General features: G+C 33.8%; 4 protein-coding genes across 5 annotated transcripts; 2 read left to right on the top strand and 2 right to left on the bottom strand.

Moving 5' to 3' along the window:
- LOC104761061 (bidirectional sugar transporter SWEET10-like) lies at positions 5340 to 7109 on the top strand. The gene is made up of 6 exons (XM_010484078.2): positions 5340 to 5581; positions 5722 to 5758; positions 5845 to 6055; positions 6147 to 6308; positions 6406 to 6525; positions 6637 to 7109. Exons 1-6 carry the CDS (start codon positions 5536 to 5538, stop codon positions 6925 to 6927), a joined length of 867 nt encoding a protein of 288 aa, XP_010482380.1. The 5' UTR covers positions 5340 to 5535; the 3' UTR covers positions 6928 to 7109.
- Positions 7405 to 13012, bottom strand: LOC104761060 (protein MICRORCHIDIA 4-like). 2 transcript variants are annotated; one of them, XM_010484076.2, is made up of 21 exons: positions 12856 to 13012; positions 11828 to 12242; positions 11638 to 11712; positions 11523 to 11557; positions 11349 to 11427; positions 11159 to 11251; positions 10992 to 11076; positions 10786 to 10861; positions 10282 to 10410; positions 10034 to 10132; positions 9824 to 9925; positions 9465 to 9626; positions 9266 to 9361; positions 9112 to 9163; positions 8923 to 9034; positions 8749 to 8825; positions 8322 to 8671; positions 8152 to 8231; positions 7967 to 8051; positions 7761 to 7883; positions 7405 to 7676 (listed from the first exon to the last, which is right to left on the bottom strand). In XM_010484076.2, exons 1-21 carry the CDS (start codon positions 12883 to 12885, stop codon positions 7620 to 7622), a joined length of 2412 nt encoding a protein of 803 aa, XP_010482378.1. In that variant the 5' UTR covers positions 12886 to 13012; the 3' UTR covers positions 7405 to 7619. The 2 variants fall into 2 exon arrangements, with proteins under 2 accessions (XP_010482378.1, XP_010482379.2); XM_010484077.2 differs by having other exon boundaries at positions 11828 to 12245; positions 12856 to 13011.
- Positions 16194 to 18258, top strand: LOC104761058 (11-beta-hydroxysteroid dehydrogenase-like 6). The gene is made up of 6 exons (XM_010484074.2): positions 16194 to 16442; positions 16511 to 16703; positions 16989 to 17074; positions 17174 to 17305; positions 17407 to 17571; positions 17876 to 18258. The coding sequence occupies exons 1-6, from the start codon at positions 16257 to 16259 to the stop codon at positions 18143 to 18145; spliced, it is 1032 nt and encodes a 343-aa protein (XP_010482376.1). The 5' UTR covers positions 16194 to 16256; the 3' UTR covers positions 18146 to 18258.
- On the bottom strand, positions 19356 to 20275 carry LOC104761057. Its single transcript, XM_010484073.1, has one exon. It carries the CDS (start codon positions 20199 to 20201, stop codon positions 19650 to 19652), a length of 552 nt encoding a protein of 183 aa, XP_010482375.1. The 5' UTR covers positions 20202 to 20275; the 3' UTR covers positions 19356 to 19649.

The following is a 20281-nucleotide window of genomic DNA, read 5'->3' as shown; positions in this document are numbered from 1 at the left end:
AGAATTACTTTTTATATAAGATAAAAAAAATGATTGTGAAAATATACAATTAATTACTGTTTCTAAAATATTAGAAATACTAACCTTTACATAAAGAAAAACATGGTTGAAGTAAAAAAACAAAATAGATCGTCTCATACTTTTTTTCCCCAATCAAATAATTTATTCAAAAAGACTGCTAATATTGTAATATATAAGATAGGAGTATGTAATATTAACATATGCATTTTTATAACTATAAAAATATTAAAGTGAAGAGATATATAATAGATTATTTAATGTGTTCATAAAGATAATTTGTTGGTAGTAGTAAAGACTAAAGAGTATATTTTAACAGTAAAATATATTTATTTGTACAAATACACTTTTAGTGGTAATGTATATAGTAGATTTGTAAATGGATATACATTAGTGTATTATAGAAAAAAAAATAACTATTTTCTATAACTAAAAGTTTATCTCTTTACTTTTATACATTGTTTTACTTATGAAAAGAATTAAATATATATTTTTTTGTTAAATTTAGTTTTATTTTAATAACTTTGAACTCATCTACAACTATTTTCTTTAACTAAAAGTGTATCTATTTTTTTTTCAACAAAACAATAAATTAAAAGGAAATTCCTCGATTATTTGTCCAAGCTGGAGGGAAGGGTTTTACAAAAGAAATTTCAGTGATAGAGAATGCAAAGCACGGGAAAGACAATCTGCCTTTTTATTTGACGTACATGGGATCCAAGAGATATAGAATAGTTGAAAGGACTCTAGTGAGTTAAACTCATCGAGCAGGTTGGAGAAGGACGACCAATCTTCAGGGACTGCACAATATTGAGTAACTCAGCACAATCCGTCTTGAAATGTTGACAAGCGATCCCTGCAGCACGTATCCGTTCCATGACCCACAACAACGCTTCTAACTTTGAATGTAGGGGGAAGGGTCTTTGTCTTAGACACTTGGCCCCCAACAACAAGGTTCGCTCCTCACTAACGCAACACTACCAGCCCAATCTTGAATGCACATTGGTTGCTTTCCAAAAACTATCAATCTGACAACTAGGTGAAGAAACCTGGACATCCAAAGACGGAGATGGAGCTGACATGACTGCCGTAAAAGAGAGCGCCATGGTAATTGAAGAAATTGATCAAGATCACCCTGTTGAGAGGCATCCCTCCAGAAAACAAAATCCAAAATTGAGTACATCAACTCATATGGAAAACCCTCTGACGAGATCAGAGTCGGAGATAAATCCCAAATTTCACACGAGCGAGGGTATTCAAAGAAAACATTATTAATAGTCTCAACCGCAAAGTTGCACCTTTTACACCAAATATCACATTGGACAACTCCATGTATCTATTTATTTTTATAGATAGTTTTTACTTACTAAAAGTATTTATTTTATATTCTTTGTTAAATTTAATTTTATTTTAAAAACTCTAAACCCGTACATCGGGTGGGTCATAATCTAGTATATATATACATATAAAACTCATTTTCTGATGTAATAAAATATCCTCAAAGGACACTTGTCATAATACCGAAGAATATATAAAGATCTAAAGCCAAAAGGTATATGAACCACGCTAAAATGTTGGTTTCTTTCTAGATAATGACTGTCCAACGAGACTCTGTAATATCTTTTTAGTTGTGCACTTGATCATATATGTATTAGGAAATTTTAAAATAAAAGAATCGTATTATGGTTCAAATAATAATGGTTCGAAAAATTTAGAGCATATATGGAGTAATATGGCAAAACTATTAGCTATGCGAGAAAACAAAGACAATGGGCGTTGCGAATAGATTTTATTCTGAGAGTACCAAACTCATACGTATAGAATTTTACTATAAGTATATTATCTTCGAGAAAAATATTAAGAAATTTCACTTTATTCGTTTGTAAAGTTGTACATGGTTAATTTAATTTATATGTTGGACTTCTCCAAAAGTCAACCGAAACCAAAAAGAAAAACAAAAGTAATTACAAGAACAATGAACGGCATACTTTAGATATAAATGAATTACTAAAGCAAATCGATTACATGAGTTTTTCTTTACTAGTTTCATAAATTTGTATATGGTTCAACATCTATACACACTAAACGAAAAGTAAGGCAGTCTATACATGATTGAAAAACCAAGTACTCCCTCAAAAATGTTTCCCTCAAAAATTTCTACTCACTGAAAAACTAACTAAATTTATTACATTACAAAATGAGAAGAGGACAAGATGTAATATCTTTGTAATCGAGATATGTTCAACTGAGCATCAAAATCGACCGAGTTATGCAGTTCTTTTTCACCAAAGTTTTGACTTCATTACATCGCGTTACTCTCCATATTAGAAATTAAATTATGGGTTGAAACTTGTCGAGCAAAGAAATGTTTTGTTATGTGTATTACAAAACGTGATTATTGACAATTTAAATAATAGTGGTATATAATAAATAGAAAAGACGATATTCGACTTTTTATTGAAAAATGATATCAATTTTAGGTATTTTGTGTTTTCGATACCATATTATAAAATAGAGAAATTGTACAAGTATATTATCTCTTTGTTAATCTTGTAAAGATGTTCGCATTTTGGTTTTTATACCAAAAAAAAAAAAACAAACAAAAAAAACAAAGAACCAAAAAAAACTTATAATTATGTTTCTTTGATTCCCCGCTAGCTCAATTGTAGGACTGATTCGTTGGCCCGTATGGTTTAGTCTAAGGATCATTTATTTTCGATTGTAGGCTTTACCCTAAACTGGTTTGATGGTTTACGCACTTCATATAACTAAAATGGTTGACATAACATACGTTACTTCATATATACCATGTTTACTATATAGACAAGACAAAAACGAGAAAAAGAAAATGATTAACATCACAAAAAATGATAAAGCAAATAACTCTACTTACACACTATGGATCCACACCTAGTACAACTGTATTGATTATTGCAGCTTTCATCATTTGCTTCAAAGAAAATTGCATAGTTCAATATAATGTTGGGGGAAATAGTTTTTTTTTTTGTTTTTTTTTTTGTTTTTTTTTTTCTTTTTGTAAATATGTTGGCGGAAAGATCTCAAAAGGGTATTTCCCTAAACCACCCCTTTCAATTCAGAAAACAAACTATGAGCATGACAATTCGGTTTAGGTAAAAGACCAACTTGCTCTCATTGCACTAGTAAAACCCTAAGCAAAGAGAGTTGTAAACAGTAAACATCTCAACACCTACTTGGTTGGTGACACGTCAGAAAGGCCAAAACTTTGGTCCACTAGAATGTACCAGAATGGTACTTGCAAGATTTTTAAGGTTTTAGTGCTCATAAGTTGCTGAGTTGGATAGATACCCACCCATTTTAGGTTTTAGGGTTTGATTATTTCCCACAGAATTTATGAGATAAGATTTAGGTTAATTTCGCATGCCGACATCAATGTGCGCACAACATCATTCGTTTCTTTGTTTTTTTTTTTTTTTCATTAGATGAATAAAAAGATAGTGAAATTACCCTACTCATTGAAGATATTATATGAGTTATTTGGAAAAATGATATATTTTTCATATATAATTAGAAAGATACACTCACTATTTATAATTAGAAAAAACCACATTGATCACTGTTGGACTATTTTCTCAGTCTTTTTGCCATTCAAAAATCTTTTTAATTACATTTCATGTCATTGTATCTTTCATTTTCTCTTTATTTTTTGATTTCTTAAACAATTGTTAATATAATTTTTTTTTAGAAAACTTCTTAGATACAAAAAATTTTATACTTTTTTCTTTACAATTTGATATAAATTTTGTTTAATAATTTTTAAATATATTATATACATATTTTGTATCCGTACATATTTTTAAGTGTACAGATGTCTATACACTTTATTAAGTGTACAGATGTCTATACACATAATTAAGTGTACATATGACGGTACACATTATTAAGTGTACAAATATAATTTTTACCAACTATTGCAGTAAAGACATCTAAAACCCTAAAAATTAAACAAATTACATTTGTACAATTAATAATGTGTACAGACATCTGTACACTTAATAAGGTGTACGGATACAAATATTGCTGGATAGTTTGATGTACGGATACAAATATTGTTGGATAGTTTGAATCTATCTAATATGTTGGACGGTTTAAAGTTTAAACCATACACAAATATTGTTGGACGTTTTAAATCTATCTAACATGTTGGATAGTTTGAACCGTACACAAATATTGTTGGACGGGTTGAATCTATCAAATATGCTGCTGGATGGCTTAAACTGTACACAAATATTGCTGGACGGCATGTTGGATGGTTTGAACTGTACACAAATATAAATATTTTGAATTAAATTCTATTTGAAATCATTAAAACAAAATACATATCAAATTATAAAGAAAAATACATAATTTTTTTGTATGTAAAAAAAATTTGGAAACAAAAGATATATTAATAAATATTTGAATAATTAGGAAAAGAGGATTGTGATGAAAAGAAAAAGAAATAAAAATGTTAATATAGAAAGAAAGAGAAAGAGAAAGAAATGTAGAAAAAAAAAACAAAACCAAAAACAAAAGCAGGGCTAACTAGTAATCTCCACCAATCTCCTATGTCCCACAATTATGCTCTATCTCTACTCTCGTCTATCTCTTAACACCCTGTTTTTTCTGTTTTAAATATTTGTGTACGCATACAAAATAGTACCCATTCCCCAATTAAGTTCTGAGAACGTATTGTTTCACCAAGAAACCATATTATATATAGAGATATACAGAGTGAAATTATGTGACAGTTTTTGAAATTGAGAGGATTATAATCCTCACATGTTTGAGCAATATTTCATGGCAAATTTACAAGAGACTTACTGCTTTATTGATCAGATGCAATTCATACACAATTGCGTTTTTTTTGGTTAAAATTTCATATACGATTAATGCTAACAGGATCTATTAATCTATGTATTATATTATGCTATATTGACCAATATATTCTTCTTGAGGAAACGGGTACTCGAGTAAAACTTAGATCTAAAAGGTCGTCATAGAAAAGGTTTAGCCATTTACATAAAACGAAGAAACTAAGTAACATATTAAGTTGTAGGGATTAAGTACGTGAATCATAAAATCAAAAGATGGGTAAGGTTAGGCTTAGGTGAAAAAAAAAGGGAACCTTCCGAGGCAATGGGGTATGAAGTATACAATTGTAAAGTATAGATAATGCTCGTTGTTTCTTTCTTTTTCCCACTATACAACCCCATTGAGTTCAAACTCTTTCTATCTATCTCACTCGCTGACTCATTTTGCAAGTTGATACACTTTTCTCCTCTCCTCCCTATATAAATCACCACACTCCACAATCAAGAATTGCATCATACATTTGAACAGATTCTCAGTATGATTCTGTAGAGTTTACTCTTTCTTTCAGTTGCGTTCTCTTTAATAGAGGAAGAGAGAGAGGGAGAGTTTCTAATTATAATTAAGTTTTTTCTTTTCTTTGTATTCTAAAGAAGCATTTCACTACGTTGGAGAGAGAGATTAAAAATGGCAATTTCACAAGCCGTCTTGGCTACTGTCTTTGGCATTCTAGGTATTTTTTTTTTTTTTGCGTTCTTGTTCTTTATAATTAGTGACTTAGTGTATATCTTCTCATGTTTACGTATACATTCAAAATGCATGCATTTACATGAGACATCGTGAAATTCTAACATAACAATAACGAAATTGTAGGAAATATCATCTCCTTTTTCGTCTGCCTTGCCCCAATGTAAGTAGTCTATAACTCTTTTGCACATTTCTCGTATAAAAATACGTTTTAACTCAAGCATTTATACGTGTTGTTTATATATTTAGACCGACGTTCATTCGTATATACAAGAGGAAATCATCTGAAGGGTATCAGTCGGTTCCTTACGTGATTTCCCTGTTCAGTGCGATGCTATGGCTGTACTACGCGATGATCAAGAAAGATGCTATGATGTTGATCACGATCAACTCCTTTGCCTTTGTCGTACAGATCGTCTACATCTCCTTATACTTCTTCTACGCTCCTAAGAAGGAAAAGGTCCTTATTCTATATGAATATAACTTATTGTCTTGAGTTACACACAATAATTACTAAATCTTTAACGGAACGTCTTCTTCCATTATGGCAGATTCTAACGGTGAAGTTCGTTCTCTTTGTGGACGTTTTCGCGTTCGGCCTAATCTTCTTGTTGACGTACTTTCTGACTCATGGCAATAAACGTGGTCAAGTTCTTGGATACATTTGTATGGTATTTGCTCTGTCTGTTTTTGTTGCTCCCCTTGGCATCATTGTAAGCCTCTTTTTCTTAGTTACCATTTAAAATTTTTTTGTTCTTTTTTGTTATCGACTATAAAAATTATATTTATCAAATATTAATTGACATACAGAGGAAAGTGATCAAAACGAAGAGTGCCGAGTTCATGCCGTTCGGTCTCTCCTTCTTCCTAACCTTATCAGCTATCATGTGGTTTTTCTACGGGCTTCTCCTTAAAGACATGAACATTGCCGTAAGTGTCTACTAGTCTTAATATTTGTATCTAGCTCTTAATTATTATGATCGTCTGTCGCTAAAACCTAATGTTTTTTTCTCTAATCTTGATCATATATATATCTTCCAGCTGCCAAATATTTTGGGTTTCATCTTTGGAGTGCTTCAGATGATACTTTTCGTGATCTACAAGAAACCTGGGACGAAAGTTCTGGAGCCGTCAGTGATCAAGCTTCAGGACATATCTGAGCATGTCGTCGACGTTGTGAGGCTAAGTTCGATGGTTTGCAACTCACAGATGAGAACTTTGGTGCCACAGGACAGTGCAGACATGGCAGATACCATTGATCTAGACGAGAAGATCAAAGGAGACATTGAGAAGATTAACAACAAAGAAGCATTTCTCATTTCTAAGAATTAATTAGCTCTTTTACTATCAAGAGTCGATGTGTGTGTGTTTGTCTCTCAATTTGCTTGCATGTTAAGTTAGGGTTCAATGTTTAATTTGGGTCTGGTCAACGTCACCGTGTATCTCTCCCTCTCTCATCTCGAATGTAAAATATGTCTTATTAAATTTAAATAAATGAATATGTCGTTTGTCTATTATGTATGGGTTCCTTTGTAACAAAGAAAATGATATACTGTAGTTGCTCTAATAAGTAAACAAAGAAAATTATTATATTCTTTGCACCAAAAAAAAAAGAAAAAGAAAAAAAAACTATTACTTAATTTGGGTAGATATTAATCTTATTTTTATGGGACACATTATATTAGTTTAGATATTAACAATCATATAATGTATGTAAGAGAATTTGTAAAAGTTAATATAATGATTCTAATCAAGCCAATACTGGTGAGTTAGTTGGATTAAGGAGAGGTTGCGTCCGGGTAGGTTGAAAATGCCGAGAACCAAATTCAAATGTTTTTAAACATTAAACCAATAACCTCACTTTACAACAATATCCCACTTCTCTCCTAACTCTGGTTTGGTCAGGCTAGAGACCATACACCACAACAAAAAGAGGATTTAAAGCAAACAACCTACTCAGTCAATTATGTAAGATGCCCCTCAGTACTATCATCAATGCACCTCTAACGTCTGGTTACAACGCTTTATCTTCTGCCTCCAGCTTTCCCATCTAACAACTTCTGGATTGTGTTTGACGCCTCCTGCAACCACAAAGTAAAGTCATTTTATTTCTTGAAATCTAAGATACTAATTACAGAAATGTTGTTTGAACGGATGATCAAAACCTCTAGCTTATTTCTGAGATTTTCTTCCTCCATGTCGCGTCTGTCTCTTTCCTGTGAGAAAACATCGATTAAATTCTCTTGCTCTTTCTCCGTCTCTTCTAACTTTTTCTTTAATGTTTCAACCTGTAATGACAGGAGGAATTAATCAGTGAGTGTTGTTATATGTTTGCAGGCAGACACAGTAAATGTCAGAAAGTAGAAGTTACCTCAGCTTCAAGTGTTTTGCGAAGCTCTTTCTCACGTCGCACGTCCTTTTGTAGCAACAGGAAAACTTCTTCTTTTTTATCGAGCCTGAGAAACAAAAATAAAAAACGCAGCTTCCAATGTTCACACAAACAAGAAACATAAATCTTATAGGCAAATTAACATGGTAGGTTAGGTGGTAACAAACCTCTCTCTTAACTCTTTATTCTCTTGTTCCAATTGACTGAGGGTAGGCGAACCAGACTGAGGCTTTGGTAGTTCGGAACTCTAAGAGAAGAAGTAGAAAAGGTTACGTTCTCAAATCCTATATACTGGAGAAAGTGTCCATAGGGAAAAAAACTAAAGAGAGGATGGGACCTTCTCATGAAGGTCAGTGACATTTCTTTCTGGTGAAGAATCAGGATCATAGTCATCATCACTATTGATGACCTCCAAAGCACGAGCTCCTTGAGGCTTTGCGCGTTGGTTAGATTTGGAAGAGGAGTTTCCAAGCTTACCACCTTTCTCTGATGATTTATACCCGGTGTCTCTAGAACCTTTCACCGATCCTTTTCCTCCTCCATTCACATTTGATCTTGTGTTGAATTTTTCTGAAGCTGCGGTTGAAGTTTTAAAGCTTGTAGCAGCAGTTGAAGTTTTAAAGCTCGAAGCAGCGGTCCTTCTCCTGGATGAGACAGCTCCTTTACGATCATATTCTGGTGATGATTCTACAAAGTGGGAAACATTTCCAAGAGATTGTTCAGCACAAGTTAAAGTGTCGATGTACAGTAAAAATATATTTTACCTCTGTCTTCTTCAGTATTCTTAGCAGACTTTTTGCCTTGCCTCGGAGCATATCCAATTTTGTGACATTTAGATTTCCTGTGTAAAAGCAGAACGTAAACATCAACCCGAATAGTCCAATGAACCAGCCAAGCTTAGGAAGCATGATTGAAAAAGCACGAGAAGAGAATCAGACCAATAATCCTTCTGCATCTGAAGTAGCCGTGCCTCAAGTCTAGACAAAACTGTTGTGCGCTCAAACCCTTGCTTATCATGGGCAGGCTCAACGAAATTAGCTTCCAAGACACCTAGCAGAATGAACTAACATTAGACTTTTCGTCAATAAGGCTTATCAAATATTAGACCTTCCAGTTAAAAACAATACCGATGACCCCACGACCATCACTTCCTGCTGCATTCCATATCCTCCAAAATGGCTGAAAACAAGTGAGAAGATATTAAACGAAAGTGTAAAGCTGACCTTATTTCCGCCACATTTTAAGGTAGAGTGGGAAAAAGTAGCAAAAAGAAACAGAAACCTTAATAAGGCGATTTTTGTGGTAAACATTAAAGCCTTGAACATCCACATGATGTATTGCATCCTTCACAAATCCAATGGTCACAACAGCAGACAACTGTGAAAGATTGCGCACACGCAGCCAAATATTTCGGTATAAGCTGCTTGATATCATTAAAGTACAGGAAAAATTCTAACTATGTTAAATTATGAAAACATACATTTGAGTACTTAGCACATCCATCAGCCCCTTCTTTTGGTCGATAAGTAATCTTTTCTGTATGCATCATGTCATTTACTATGTTGTGATACTCAACATCTTTTCCTCGCAGAATGATACGGAACCCATTTGCAATCTTTAGGTAGAGAATAGATGCGTAACTCTGTGAACATGAAAATGGTAACAAATAAGAGAAACGACAATGCAGCCAACAACTAATGAGATTCATAATCATTCAAATTCTACCCACCACCAGATTCGCCAGTTTCAATCATTTAAGAACTATCATAGTGATTTTAGCAGGAGACTGAACCAAACTAACTTCGAAAATTACCACAACTAGGGAAAGAATATTTATACCCTGAGTGAGTGCTTGTATGTCAGGAAATGTCTAGAGTTAGGGAATCGAGAAGCCATATCAATATTTTTCTCATCCCGATTGACCCCTCGAAGCTGGATATCCTGCAACAAACCATACGTAAATTATATGGACACAGAAGCTTCTGCATCATTGCAGAACGTAATCTATGTATAATGTATGTCCAGCAATAAAAAATTAAAAACACATACATGTGGATCAGTGTCAAAATCAAGTTCTAGCATTCCTTGGTCATCTTCCCAGAGGTTATATATGATTATCCTTGTGCCATGATTCTTCACTAGATTAAACTACAATAATCAGAGCAAAAGATTAGTGGGAAAATTCTCACATATTGATATTAGTATATAAGTAGTAGCGTTTGGGAACCGACTCCTTTGTTTTTCTTTTGCTTCTCCTTGTAATAAAGGCTCTCATGGAACAAAGGAAAGAGCTTTACCTGACGAAGAAGATCTTCTTCGGTAGCAAACGGCGACCATTGAACCACTGTGTCCACATTTTTATCCCAATCACTAACCGAAGACCTCATTATTGGACACCATTCAGAACCTCTTCTTTCATAGTCAAGCTTTCATTTAAATTATCATCAGAAGAAGATTATAAGAGATAAACTGACTACAAAAGCCTACCAAACTAAAAAAAAATATATGTTTTGGTTATGAAGTCATTTTAATTATATGAGTGATATCCTGAGAACAGGACAATGTTAGCTTTCTCTGCATAATATATTTTGCTCCTGAAATTGAAAGATGAGTACACGTATTTCTGTTTTACATTTCCTTTAACGTTAAATGAGAACAGTATTTCAAACAAAAGAATGAAATGAACGGTGTATGTAACTTAATTAATGCTCACAATTGAATCACATGCTAACAATCACCATTCGAAATTATCAAGTGGATTTTTACCCATAGTTCCATACAATGAAATAAAAGTAGATTACCATGGGTACAACTATGTCCTCTTTTCCGGTGCTCTTTAGAAATGTATATGATAGAAGGCCGATGCTCTGTGTCGAGCTTAAGAAACATCAGGTAAACAGAATTATCGTCAGATGTATATAACTATAGCCATTATTGATTTTTTTCAATCGATACTATATAAATATGATAGCTGAAAGGGGTAATGGTGTGGTAATAGATAACGAACCTATTTCCATCTTTTCCACTGCAACGTGAGAAAACAATGACATCAGCTCCGAGTCTCATTGTACTAGTCTTGAATCCATTACCATCTATAAGAAGTATCCTAAATTTAAGAGTCCTGAACTAAAATTTGATATATATATTTATCTTGCAGGAAAAAGAAATGATTACATTGTCCAATGGTGTCTGCAAGTTTGCTCTTGGCAGAATATCCTAGAGACATGCAGTGCCGCATCTTTTCAGGATTCATCCCACCTCCATCATCTGCATTTCAAACATAAGGAAACTCCATAGATGAGGATCAAGAAAGCGCTGCAATGTCAAAATTTGTTCCAAAAAATACAAAAAATCAACTGTATACCCTCAATCAAGACCATCTTGCTTCCATCTTTCCTGTTCTGGATCATGTCTACATTAACAAATGTAGCTCCAGTTTGAACCTGATAATCAAAAGATGAGAAACCAATACGACCAAACCAGAAAATACAAATGCACATCTTTATAATAGTTCTAAGAATTAGAAAAAACATCACACCTCATCCAAAGCATTGTCCAAAAGCTCAGCAAACGCTGCAAGAGATAACAATGTTTAACCACCATTTCCATTGCATAAAACATTGTTCAAAATAGATTGCATCAAAGTTACATACCTCCAAGGGACCATTTGTGACTAGTTGCATTAGAATGCAGGAACTTAGGATGTACTCTTACATGATCAAAACCACCTAAAACCACAAGTTTTCTCAAAATCCATCACTAACATTCCCAATTTATTCTCCTAAGTTCCATTAACAAAAGAATCCGAGAAATATAAACAAAATCACACAAAGCAAATTTTACCAGCAGAAACCTCCCAATCACCACCAGATGTTCCTTCGTAATCTCCAGCTTTCCAAAATTGCTTACAACTTCCCCAAGCCGAAGGAGAAGGCGCCGCCACAACGTTACAAGGAGTAGCCGGGAGAGCCAAAACCTGCGGAAACCCTTCCTCATCATCCGGAATCATAAACGCTAGCTTTTTCGCCGGCGAGGCTACAGAATCACCCCTCGCTCTCTTCGTCCCAGAAACATCGTTACCGGTTCTTAGGTCTACGGTTTCAACATCGTTAGCGGTTTCCCCTAACTCGGATCCTCCTTCGTCGTCGTCGCTACTACTAACTTCGATAACTTCTCCGGATTCTCGCCGCGGAACGATGCTGCTCCCAGCGGCGGGTTTCCAAGTAGAGAGAGTAGTCGAAGTTGGTAACAGAATCTCCTGCTTCACGCGAGTTTCCATTAAAACGAACAAGAACAAGAATCGAAGAAGAAGATTTGAATTAGAGAAGAACAAGAATCGATTATTTTTTTTTTGTTCGAAAAGTTGGGAAAAGATCTCTCTCGAGAACTGCAAAAGGTTAATAAGAACTTGAAAAGCCAATTCGAATTTACTGATTTGGAAACGCTGTCGTTTTAGTCACCTTTTCTGACTTTTCTTTTTTTGGCTGTAAACAATCGAGAACCAAGAAAGTTCGATAAACTCATAAAACTCGTCGGAAAAAAAAAAACAAAATAAAAGAATGAAGATGTGAAAAGGTGACATCAAAGATAGATATAGTTTTGATTGGAATAGATGTGAATTTTGTCAGACTCGAGAAAGAAAAAAGTTCATGTAGCTAGGATACCATTATAGCATATATATATATATATATATAGATACAAAAGCAAATGCTTTTTACCAAAATATTTAATCTTGTCAATCCAAATTTGTTTTGCATTATGATTCAACAATTTAGTTGTTGATTTTTATCAACATCTGAATCTTAACAATATTTTCCATTTGTTATTTTGATGTTTTACCAAAAAAATTAGAAAAATTTTAGAGTATTTACCGTATATCTTGATCTACGAATACGAACCATCGAGATTTATCGAGAGCATAAATCTCACTTTGTTGATGAAGTTGTTGACTCTTCTGAATAGCAAATTGCAAGAGAACTTGTTTTTGTATAGAAATTCTTTATAATTCTCTGAACTATTCTTTCTAGATTCTGAGTTATCTTCAGTTTATATATCGGGTAAAACTGACCATAAAATATAGATTCTTTTTATTGTTTAAGATTTCAATCTTATCTATTGAGATTTCAATCTTATCTACTGAGATTTCATTGGATTACGATTTGTTCATTTCATAGAATCTATCGACAAAATCTTCGGGAGTGAACGGTTGAGATTTTATTGTAAACGTTATCTTAAATTAATGATTATAGAAATTATGGACTTTAAAATAGGCTCTTACTTTTTAGAAAATGAAAGCACATTTTGTTGGTTTTAAACAACAAGGCCCATAAAGAACAAAATGAGGGTGTTAGACTTTGAAGAAAATTTTAGAAATGTTTTTGACATCATTAATATAAGAAAGTTTGATTAGAGAAAATTTGTGATTTTTAAGACTTCAAACAAAATTCTTACAGTTTTTGGAGTCTAAACACCAATAGACCCCTATTAGTGGTCTGACTATATCAACCACAATTTGCACCATGCCCTAAAAATCGATAAACCTCATTCTCAAGTTAGTATGTACAGTTCATTAATTCCTTGGCTTATTTGAAGATTGTGGAAATATAATTGATATTGTTTTCAGTTGAAAGAAGTTCTCAGCCCTTGAAGTGGTGAATAAAGCAGTGGAAGATGAGGAGGAATGTAAGGCTAGAAGTGAACCATTACCCCAAAGGGAGACAAAAAAAAAACATGGTAATCAAATGGCCGCCTCTCCTCCTCAAGATTGGGTTAAATGTAATACATATGGATTCTGGTCAGCTGAGGCGTCCACTTGGAGTTGGACGGGTTTTTAGGAACAAGGAAAGAAAGGTGATGTGGCTGGGTATGAGAGCAGTACTGAGGGTTAATTGTATGATGGAAGTGGGGTGAGAAACTTTTCGATGGATATTAATCTTTTCCTTGGTCAGACTCCCATCAGCTAGTGTCTTTGATAAAAGAAATATCATATCTATACTCCATATTTGGACCCGATCATCCAAGACATTATGATTATGCTCAAACAATTTGAGAAAGTGATTATTACATTTATACTAAGCGAAGAGAACAAAGTGAGAGATAGAGTACTAAAGTGATTTCTTTCTAGTTTGAACTATATATGATCCTAAGTTGTATTATATAGTGCAAATATGGATTCAGAAAATTGTTGACCAGAACAATGTGTAACTACGATATTTGGTTAGTGAAGAGTTGATGTTAATCAAAAAACAAAAAAAAAAAACCAATAGAACCCTTAATTTTAACAAAGATTCCCCATTTATTTACAAACTATAAAAATAAAAAGATTTGATAATACTTGTTGTATATCAACAAAACCAAACCCCCTTAGACCTCTCCTAGTCTCCTTAATTGGCCCCTCACGTTGAACTTGTTTCCAAATTTTAGAAATTACACATATTTGAATTTACCATCTATCCACACCAAAGAGCAACATCATCCTCGATAAGTTGACTTTGGCCTCTAATTTCCCCAATTTGTTTTCAATTAAGTCTATCCACACCAAAGAGCAACATCATCTCAATATGTTCCTCAAACATATGACTAGGGGTGGACATTGTGGTTTATTTTTGAATTTGATATGAGTTCGGTTCGATTAATTCAGTTTTCTGAAAGCTCTAGCCAAACTCAGACCAAAGTTAGTTTGGTTTAGCAAGCCTGTCCCACAGACCAAGCAAGTGAAGTAATGGATTAGGACATGGGAATTTTTAGTAAAATTTGTCAAATTATTAGACTCCATTTTTCTATAATAGATTGATGTTTTGACATTTTTTCTTATTCCTAAAAGATTGATGATGTACATTAAAAAACTGAAATGATTTTTTTACTTTCTATTTTTCTCCACATGGCATGTCATCTAAGGTTTATATTTTTTTTTCTACCAAAAAATAATTATAAATTAATTTATAAATAAACCTTAACTTTTTTTTTAATATATGTGAAATTATCAAAACATCATTCTATTAGAGATAAAGGGAGTATATGTTTAAGAGCTTTAAAATTTTTGTGAGTTTTTATAAAGCAAAAACCTTACATCCAGAGTCGTCTCTGTGACCAGTTGTACAACGTCGAGTCGGATGATGAGCGTCGATCAAGTGGGATGAACTACGACGTCGATCGAGTGGGATGAGCTATGGCGTCGATCAAGTAGGAAGATTTGTTCTCTTCTTTTCCTCCCAAGGGTATAGATATCTCATAAACACTTGAAACAACTCAAATATGCAGGATGTATGCAAGACTAACACAAGAACTTCCTAAGTATGCACAACATGCAAAACAGAATATAAATGATGCAAAACAATGAATTATCTTAGCTAAAATATATATATATATATCATTAATCTTAAAGACTAGTAATCTGGAAGAACGAGTTAGACAATCCACCTTCGAATTATATGAATGAGAGATCTTAAACAGGGAGAAAAGGGGGGAATGGAAGTGTTAAGCAACTGGAACTCATCGAAAAGGTTGAAAAACGACAGCCATTCTTCAAAGGCTTACACTAGCGGGACGAACTCTGCGGAATCCGACTAAAATTGTGATAGTCAACACATTTGAGCATGATACACTCTATAGCCCAAGGTAGAGCTTCTAGCTCCGAATGGAGGAGGGAATTACTTCATTTCTAGTGTTTTGCTCCCAAAATTAAGATCTGACATTATCGTTGTAATACTATCAGCCTAAGATTGAGTTAGTGTCTGATATTTTTAAAAAATTAGTTTCAAATATAATTTAAAACATAAAATAAAATTATCAATAAACAATTTCTGTAAGTTTCCTAATTGTAATTTAAAATTAATTGATAATTTTAATTTTGTGTATTTATAAAATTATTAGAAAAAAATTACAAATAAAATTAATAGGTTAAGATGTTAAATTTTATTAAAAAAAGATTATTGTGAAGGTTAAAATTCAAATATTGTTAAATAGTCAAGTGGAAAAAAAGACGGAGCTATAGAGTGTTAAAAAATGGGTGTTTTTGAACAATTGTACAATATAGTCTTTAAGCCCAGTCCGCATCCCTATTTTTGCTTACACACGTCATTCAACGCTCTTTTGAAATTCTCTTGTACCATATATGTAACTGAGGTCGTGTAGATTATGCCCAAACACGTGTTGGCATATCAGCTTGTATGATTGCCACATTGCCATGAGAGCTTCCAACAGAATAAAGAACAGAACAAATTAGAAAGAGGTAGACTAGTAAAGACCATAGTGAAGCAAAGTCCATGCATGGATGATGGATCCAGTTAACAAGATCATCAACTTATTATTTCCTCTTTTAACCTTGTATGCACTTCTCGTCTTCTACCCAACTTACCAGAGGCTCAAATCCGCTGTCTCAATCTGCCGGAATCTGTTCTCGGAAAATGTCTCCGGAAGAGTTGTTGTCATCACCGGAGCAGCTTCTGGCATCGGCGAGGTAAGTCAACAAACAAACAAATCCATGGTTAGGGTTAAGTATAAATGGGTGTGATAGTGTGTGTATAGGCTCTAGCGTATGAGTATGGGAAGAGAGGAGCGTATTTAGCACTAGTTGACATAAGAAGAGAGCCTCTCTTCCATGTCGCGGCTCTAGCTGAGCTCTATGGCTCCCCTGAAGTCATGCCCTTAGTCGCCGATGTTTCCAAACTAGAAGACTGTGAGCGTTTTATCCGAACCACGGTTCTTCATTTTGGCCGATGTAAGTCAATAAGTACTAAATGGTTTGTTTGCATTTACAATTTATTATGAGATATTGCTAGGCTCTCTAGTATCTTTTTACGTAAGTAACATAATTTCCTTTGACACTTTGCACTTTACATAGCAAACACATGAAAAGTGATATATATTTGAAAATATAATTATATTTTTCATATGAATCAATCGCAACATAAGTAGATTGGACAATCCAAAAAAGTACTGGAGGAGAATATGAGTAAACTAAAATCTAAAATAATATTTTTCTTTGAATGATTAAATTGAGCAGTGGATCATCTAGTGACAAATGCTGGAGTTGCTCCACTCTATTTGTTTGAAGACATCGATGATCTCTCTAAGGCTTCGCCTGCTATGGTCAATTGACTCAGACCAAAGATCTTTCTAAGATAATATGTTTTCTACTAACCCTTTGTAGTTAGTAACAATTTTTATTTTTTTCCTTATGTTGCATAGGACATAAACTTCTGGGGATCTGTGTATTGCACATTCTATGCGTCTCCATACCTAAAGAAGTCCAGAGGAAGGATTGTCGCGGTTGCTTCTGGATGTGGTTACATTGCATCACCTAGATTGAGCTTTTATTGTGTAACATTTTTGTATCCATTTGCCTCTTATAATTTACTAAACCGCGTTATCTCAAAGATTCATTTGATATATACACCTTAATTTTCTGTAAATGAATTCAGGCGAGTAAAGCCGCTCTGATCGCCTTTTACGAAACACTAAGAACAGAGTTTGGATCAGAGATAGGTGTTACGATAGTAGCACCGGGGGTCGTTGACTCGGAATTGAGCCGAGGCAAGTTCATGACAAAGGATGGCGAACTCGTTGTGGATAAAGAGCTTAGAGATGTAAGCATTCCTGGTTAAATTTCAAAAAATTTTGAATGATTAAAAAGTATGTGAGTATGGGCTTAATTAATAATTATTTGTGGTTATATAAAATCAAAATGAATGAGAAGTTATAGTTAGAGTCATGAACTTAAATATAGAATTATTGTCAACGTCAACTGTAATATTTTGATGGAATCCAGCTATTCACTAAGCTTTGTTTGATTTAGGATCCAATTCATTTCCATTTACGGTCAAATATAATTCACCAGTTCCAGTTACCTTAAACTACTAGCTGCTATGTAAAATTGAGAGAATGAATTAGGTGCAAGTAAGCGTATTGCCAGTGGAATCAGCAGAGAGGTGTGCGAAGGCGATAATGAGGAGTGTGTGTAGAGGAGATAGGTACTTGTTGGAACCCGGCTGGATCGGTTGTGTAATATTGTGGAAGGTGTTTTGTTCAGAAGTAACAGAGTCCATAGCTCGTTGGCTGCTGATGGCCGGATCAACATTGCCAGTGACGGAGGCTCCTACCAAGAAGATCCTTGATGTAGCCAATGCCTTTAGATCCTTCTTCTCTTTACCGCATTATTAATTAGTTATATCGACGTTATAGTCTTTCCCTTGTGTTCTTTTCACTTTAACCAAAACAAGATGACTACGGACTCTCGATGGATATGACCAAATTGAAATGACTTATATGATGTATCCTGTTTAACTTTTAATTAGTTACACTTAATATTGATTGTGGATTAGTCACTAATTAATTGACAAATGATACTGATTCGTCGTATAAATTAACTCTACAAACGATCATATATATGTTGGAGGTGTAACGCTCCATGTCTAATTCCAGTCTATGATTCCACCTTTCTTAATGGGTTTCACGTCTTTTCACTAGGTCCGTGAGCCAATCTATATTCGACAATCGGTTTGTTACGTCCGGAAGGTTTTAAAGATTTGTTACTGTTCATACAAGATCCGAGACCAAAGAGTTCGAATCCTGCCAAGATCGTACGCTGGAATATCTAACTTGTTTTATTATTACGTAAGGTGTGCATATAAAATGGCTTGTGAGGAGACTGAAATGCTTGAAAACCTCATGAGCAACGCATATTGCATGATTCACCGTCAGCTAGGGAGAATTAAGATAAAATTCATTATAATTAGATAACATAATTCACACTTGGTATGAGCCACACCTCAGTCTTACTACATCATTGTCAACTTTTAATAGGAGCCACAATTCTTTCTCTGCCGCCTCTTTGACGGGAAAAAATAATAATTTCGTTCCGGATACAAACCAAGATTAGAGTTGTCATACAATTAATAAATTAATATGAAGCCTGTAAAATATAACTATATGATTGTTACGATTCACTCATTTGAATATTTCAAGTACCTATTTGGCGGTTGATGCTGCGTGCCTCTTAGTATCATGTAAGAAAAATAACAACTCTTTTCGTTATATGCGTCTTTTCAAATATTTTCACACATATTATAAAGGTATTCTAATATTAAAACATTCATTTTTCTTAATTAACTATTAATACTCTTATGTAAGTCTCAATTTTTTTTCAAATCATAATGTTCTTTTAACAAAGATAAAGTTGAATATTTCACTCATGTTTATTATTTTAGATTATACAAAATTATAATTTGAATCAATAAAAGGAAAACATAATTTTATAACAAAATGGAGGAATGTTATTAGATTGGTGTAGAGCTTCAATCCGCTTCTTCTGTTTTCTTTTCTAGTAAATGTAGCGCTTTTAGTTATGTCTTTAACTCATATTAAGTCTCAATCATCCAAAACCTCTTAACATGTATGTTTAAGTCTTTAAGATACAAATGAGAAAACAAATTAGATTAGAGTACATACAATATATCAATAATAACAATGTGTTATAAATATGATCTAAGCCGACATTAAAAATACATATCTTTGAAAGGAATTCAAGTTTTTTTTCAAATTCCGGAGAAGCGAGAGAGTTTTCTTTCACAATTCCACTCCACACAATTTAAAACAAAACAAAATAAATTATATGGTAATGTTATGAACTATAGAAAAAAAAAGAAAAAAGAAGAAAAAAAAAACTTCAAAATCTATTCAACTTGAAAAAGGAGGGAGGTCGAAGAAGCTTGTACGAGCTGTTTCGCCTAATGCCAATGGAATCGGTACCGCCACCACCACATGATCTATAAGGAGTACCTAACCCGCATATTGGAGAACTGGTCGAACCATCATCATCGTCATCATCATTATAATCATCACCATGGCCATCGTTAGACTTCATCTCGGCTAAAACCTTGAAGAAGAAGTCAACCTCGCAAGGAAGAACAATGGGTCCATCGCCTCTATATCCATATTCATTCTCTGCATCTTCTAACAAGTTCCTGAACAATGGATGGTTCACCAATTTCGTCTTCACCACGACCCTTTGTTTCGTCGGACCCACGCAAACCGTGAAAAACCCATGTTGGGGAGACTCTTTCCTCCTCATCTTACCTTTTGATTCGTTACTATTAGCATCCTCTAGAGAAATAGAGCCTGTCCAAGATTTGCTCTTCTTGACCGTGGCCGTGGTAGAAGAGTTTGTATGCCCAAAGGATTTCATTTTTCTCCATGTCTTCACCACCGGATTCTTCATTGATGATCTCTTTGTATGAGAAGATGATGTATCTAATTGGTTTAATATTTACTTATCTATGACAGAATCAAGAAGTGTTT

Source organism: Camelina sativa, chromosome 18 (genome assembly GCF_000633955.1).
Source record: "Camelina sativa cultivar DH55 chromosome 18, Cs, whole genome shotgun sequence".
Classification (NCBI taxonomy): Eukaryota; Viridiplantae; Streptophyta; class Magnoliopsida; order Brassicales; family Brassicaceae; genus Camelina; species Camelina sativa.
The sequence above is the reverse complement of the archived record's forward strand: the minus strand, read 5'-3'. Positions and strand labels throughout refer to the sequence as shown.